General features: G+C 35.3%; 1 protein-coding gene across 1 annotated transcript; it reads right to left on the bottom strand.

The window, feature by feature from the left end:
- Window positions 1-2,200: 2,200 nt before the first annotated feature.
- LOC105781441 (uncharacterized) lies at window positions 2,201-2,668 on the bottom strand. Its single transcript, XM_012605985.1, has one exon. It carries the CDS (start codon window positions 2,666-2,668, stop codon window positions 2,201-2,203), a length of 468 nt encoding a protein of 155 aa, XP_012461439.1.
- Window positions 2,669-5,567: the final 2,899 nt, after the last annotated feature.

The following is a 5,567-nucleotide window of genomic DNA, read 5'->3' as shown; positions in this document are numbered from 1 at the left end:
TGAATTACAAACTGGTTCTTTGAAGGCGAAGTTCTTCAAGTCGTCCGATTTCCCTTATCCCAATTAGCCAAATTTACTAGCTGCTACTCCAGCTCCTTGATCGGGTTGCTGGTCCAATTTTAGAAAATTTTGCTTGCTTGTGTCATGCCTTTCTATGCTGCTGTATATTTTTTTCTCTGCTTTTTCCACCCTTTTCCAGCTGCTGGTCTTCTCTATTTATGGGATAATAACCTTCAACAATTCAAAAACTAAATTCAATCTTATCCCCCGTTTCCTAGCTGAACCCGTCGCATAAAAATAGCTTCAGCTTAGTCGAGTTTTAATTTAACTCTTCAAAGCTGATTTGGCTTCCTTGATTAAATTGAAGTCGGCCATCGCTTAGCAAGAAGGAAATATAATTCCCCTGCTAATTTTGTCTTATGTTTGGCTTCTAATTGGACCGACTGTTCCTCCAATGTTAATTTAATTCCTTCAACCAGCATATGACCGTCATTCAACAGCTTATTCATGCAGATTAACTTCCAAATTGTACTTATACGGGCATCAACCTGCACATGAAATAAAATTAAAATTAAATTGTTGAATTGGAGTGCAAGTAAATTATTACGGCATAAAATGTCTCTAATCAATTTAGGCTGAATTATAACTTAAGTAACCAAAAATTAATCAACAATTTAAATAATTTAATTGAATAAGTTAAGTTCAAAATAGAACTCAACAAACTCCCCCATACTTAACTTATTGATCGTCCCTGAGCAATCAAGTCAAAAAGAATCAAGAAGAATTTCAAAAATGTCAAGACTAATCAAGAGTTGTTGCATCGCTCATGCTTGGGATGAATTTTTAAAATCAATCAATTTAGATTTTGGTTTATTCAAGAGAGGAAAATCTAACATATTATAAAGAAGAAATTAATCATGCTTCTTTGATCATTTCTCACCGAAAAGATGAAATTATTAACACTCCTCACTCATTTTGTTTAGGCTAGTATAATATGCTCTCAAATTGAAATCAACCACAATTATCCACCATAGGCTTGCTTGTCCACCTTATCTTATAACATAACACATAAAATTCCAAAAAATATAATTGAGGCTAAAGTAAAGGTTGTAATGGGGCTGAGGTGATGTGCCGTGGACGGGAGGAATTTATTTGGATGGTGGAGCTAGTTTTTCTTAGGCTAGTAAAAATCATCTGGAAGTCATCAATTCTCTTATTTCTCTTTTTTTTCCCGAATTTAACAAGAAGATGATTAATTCAATCGGCCTTTCATTGTTTCCGTATCCCTTGATTCAGCCGATTCACCTCATTGTGATCACATAATGCTTCGTTCATTTAATTCACTAAGAAGGCTGCAACTTGCTGCTTCTTTCTCACGAAAATCATCCTTTAATTTCCAGCTAAACATCACCCCAAATTGACCAACATATGTCGAAATTGTGATGAACTTCCAGACTGAATTAACTAGCCTAAAAAGGTGAGTTGATTCGGCTTTGGCTTAATTTCTAGAGGTGTTAGAAAAAGTAACGAAATTAAGGCTTCAAATTGGCTAGCTAAGTGGAATAATGTCAAGGTCAGTTTTTTATGAGTAATCGTGGCTTAATTCCTATGGCCTCTTAAATCATATTAATGGAAATCAAATGTATTACTATCCTTAATAAGATCTAAAGCAAGTTCTAGAGTAATTGATAGTCGATAACAATAATCACACATGAATGAATAATAACCTCTCAAGTTGGCATGGATGTCCCAACTTACGCTCTAGGCTCAAATTCCTCACAAGGACCACATAATTGATCAATTAAGCAGAAAAAATTTTTAAGAATTTTTTTAACAAAATAAACAAAATCAATCAATTGAAAACAAAATTAAACCCAACCAATCGACATACAACCACCCCAATCAACTTGAATTCATGAAATACATCTTAATTCTTTTATTTAAATATTCTCCTAAAGGAATTTTAACAACTTATTCATGAAAGTTGCTAAAAACAAAACAAACATCAAATACGTAGAAATCAATGAATTGATTCTCCCCCATACTTAATGTTTGCAATGTCCCATATGCAAAAGAGAATTAAAATTACCAATGGAAAGAACAATACTAATGGAAAAGATAAAAGAAAACTTCCCTGAAAACGTGGGTTGCCTCCCACAAGCGCCCTTGTTTTAAGTCGTTGGCTCGACATCACAATTCCTCATGGATCCTCAAGATTGATCTCCTCCATCCAAGCGGCTTGCTCCCCTTCATAAAAATGTTTCAACCTGTGACCATTTACTTTGAAAACTTTATTAGTATCGAGGCTCCGAATTTCGATTGCCCCATGATGATGCACCTCTGTTATTATAAACGGTCCAAGCCATCTCGATTTTAATTTAGCAGGAAACAGTTTAAGTTTAGAATTAAATAACAACACCTTTTCCCCTACCTTCAATTCTTTGCAAATCAGCTTTGAGTCACGAAATGCCTTCGACTTACCTTTGTAGATGACCGAATTGTCATATGCCTCTAGGCGCAACTCCTCCAATTCTTGCAGCTTTAACTTGCGCTCTTCACCTGCCAAACTATAATCCAAATTGCATTGCTTAACAACCCAGAATGGCCTATGCTCAAGCTCAACGGGAAGGTGACATGCCTTCCCAAAAACAACCCTATAAGGTGACATCCCAATTGGCGTTTTTTAAGCCGTTCGAACAGCCGACAACGCTTCATCTAACCTTTGACTCCAATCTTTCCTAGTAGGTTTCACAATTTCTCTAAAATTTCCTTAATTTCCTTGTTACTACTCTCAGCTTGCCCATTAGTTTGAGGGTGATAAGCTGTCGACACTTTGTGGATGACACCAAATTGTGCAAATAAAGCTTTCAAGGTTCTATTACAGAAATGTGTTCCCTTGTCACTGATTATAGTCCTAGGTACTCCATATCTATTTAAGATGTTGGTCTTAAGACATTTCACCACAGTTTTAGCATCACCGGACCTAATTGGGAATGCTTCTACCCATTTCGACAAGTAATCAACACAAACAAGAATGTATAGATAATCGAAAGAAGAAGGAAAAGGCCCCATAAAATCAATACCCCATACATCAATGATATCACAAACATAAGAATTATGTAATGGCATTTGATTTCTGCTACTTAAATTGCCGGTTTTTTGACATGATGCACAATTTTTACAAAATGCATATGACTCTTTACGAATAGTCGGCCAAAATAACCCACACTCAAGTATTTTATGAGCTGTTCGCTTAGGCCCAAAATGTCCCCCACCTTCTCGAGAATGACAAAAATTAAGCACCGAATCTATCTCACTGTCATCAACACAACGCCTAATTATTTGGTCACTACAAAACCGCCAAAGGTACGACTCCTCCCATAAATAAAATCGGGCTTGACTCCTAATTTTTTCTCTCAAATGTCTAGGTGCATTTGTGGGGAACTCTTTAGCCACTGAGTAGTTAACTATGTCAGCATACCATGGCAAAACACTAGACACACTATAAAGTCGCTCATCGGGAAATAAATCACTCGTCTCATCCCTCAAAATTCCAGTTTCTATCCTACTCAAATGATCAGCAACAAGGTTCTCCTTACCTTTCTTATCTTTAATTTCCAAGTCAAATTTCTACAAAAGCAAAATCCATCTTATTAATCGGGGCTTAGCTTCTTTTTTATGCAACAAATATTTAAGAGCACCATGGTCAGAAAATACAACAACTTTGACTCCTAACAAGTATGCTCTAAATTTCTCTAAGGCAAAAACTACGGCACAGAGCTCTTTCTCGGTTGTGGTATAATTGCATTGAGCTGGGTTCAATAGCTCACTAGCATACCTGATAATATAAGACTCCTTACCATTTCTTTGTCCTAAAGCCACACCAACAGCCTTATCACTAACATCACACAGAATCTCAAAAGGTAATGCATAATTGGTTTTGCATCTTTCTTCGTGAGCAAGTATTTAATGGCCACATGGTCAGTAAATACTTTAACTTTGGTACCTATAAGATATGAGCGAAATTTGTCAAAAGCAAAAACTATAGTGAAAAGTTCCTTTTCGGTTACCGTGTAACAGCCCGAATTTGGGGATAGTCAGAATAGTACTTTTGGGACCTCAAATTCGATGAAAAAAATTTATTTTCATTATATTTTTATGGTCTACGATTTCATAACATGATTTCGTGAAAATTTTGTTTGAAAATTTTGACATTTGGGCACTCAGTTTAGTCAAAAGGACTAAATTGTAAAAAGTGCAAAAGTTGTGTTCTATATGTTAGAGGTGTCCAATTGTTATGAAATTTTAAATTAGAGGTCTTTATATGGTAATTAGACCATTGGTTAAGTTGGTGGACAAAAATGGGTATGGTTAGGCATGTTTCCAAAGTTTTTCATTAAGGACATTTTGGTCATTTAGTTATTAAAATGAATTAAAAACAAAATTAAAAGCCAATTTTTGTCCATCTTCAACCCCTAGGCCGAAAATTGCATGGATAAACCATGGCTAGGGTTTTTCAAGCTTCCAAGCTCGATTGTAAGTTCGTTCTATCCCCCTTTTTAATGATTTTTACGTTTTTGAAATCCTCGTAACAAAATTTACCTATTTTTACCATTGTTTTGAAATAGGGTTTGTGTTTAAAAATTTACTCATGAATGATATGCATGTATTTTGATTTTTTATGGAAGAATATGAATGTTTGGAGTGTGATAAACGATTTGTACTAAGTAACTTTCGATGAAAATGCCTAAAAGGATTAATTTGTAAAAGTTATAAAATATGTCACAAGTGTGTTAATAAGTGAGTATTGTGGACTGCAATAGTTATGAAAATGGTTCAGCTAGGCCTAAAATGCAGGTAAATTGAATAAAAATTATTTATTGAGCCTAGGGGAAAAATCGTAATTTTGTGAAACTTTAGGGGTAGAACCGTAATTTTGCCAAAGTATGATTTTTGGACTAGAATGAATAGTGTGAAGGTTACATAAGTTAAATGTATTGTTATAAATCAAGAAAGACGAGAAATTGAAATTGATAGATAAAAAGAAAAGTGAGAAAAAGTGAAAAATTCCCGAATGAACCATTGGAATGAAAATGGGTGTGAATGAAGTGACTGAAATGATCACATGTGTGGCGCAGATTGTGTGTAGGCCACTATGAAAAAGTGAAAGTGATGGTCATGTGTGTAGTACTATGTGCAGGCTACTACGTGTACCGGAATGATAGGTAGCATGTGTAGTACTATATACAGGCTACTATGCATACCGGATAGTTTCGATCACGTCTGTAGTACTATGTGTAGGCTACTACATGTATCGGATGGTAATGGTCACATGTGTAGTACTATGTGCAGGCTACTATGTGAACCGAACATCATTGATTAGTAAGGTGGTTGCTATGAGTTGATTCCACCGGACATCATTGATTAATAAGGTGGTTGCTATGTGCTGAACCCACCGAGTATCTGTTATTATTCCGAAGTGTTCATCGGGACATTGACTAAGTGTAATTGAATAATGAATATAGGTGTCGAATTGAATTGAATATCGGCTTAGAAATGGAAAAGTG

This window comes from Gossypium raimondii, chromosome 2 (genome assembly GCF_025698545.1).
Source record: "Gossypium raimondii isolate GPD5lz chromosome 2, ASM2569854v1, whole genome shotgun sequence".
In the NCBI taxonomy this organism is placed as follows: domain Eukaryota; kingdom Viridiplantae; phylum Streptophyta; class Magnoliopsida; order Malvales; family Malvaceae; genus Gossypium; species Gossypium raimondii.
Note: the sequence above shows the minus strand (reverse complement) of the source record. Positions and strands in the feature narration are given on the sequence as shown.

Excerpts from the sequence above, each read along its gene's own strand:
- LOC105781441 (XM_012605985.1), bottom strand. The coding sequence starts at position 2,668 with ATGTCACCTTATAGGGTTGTTTTTGGGAAGGCATGTCACCTTCCCGTT.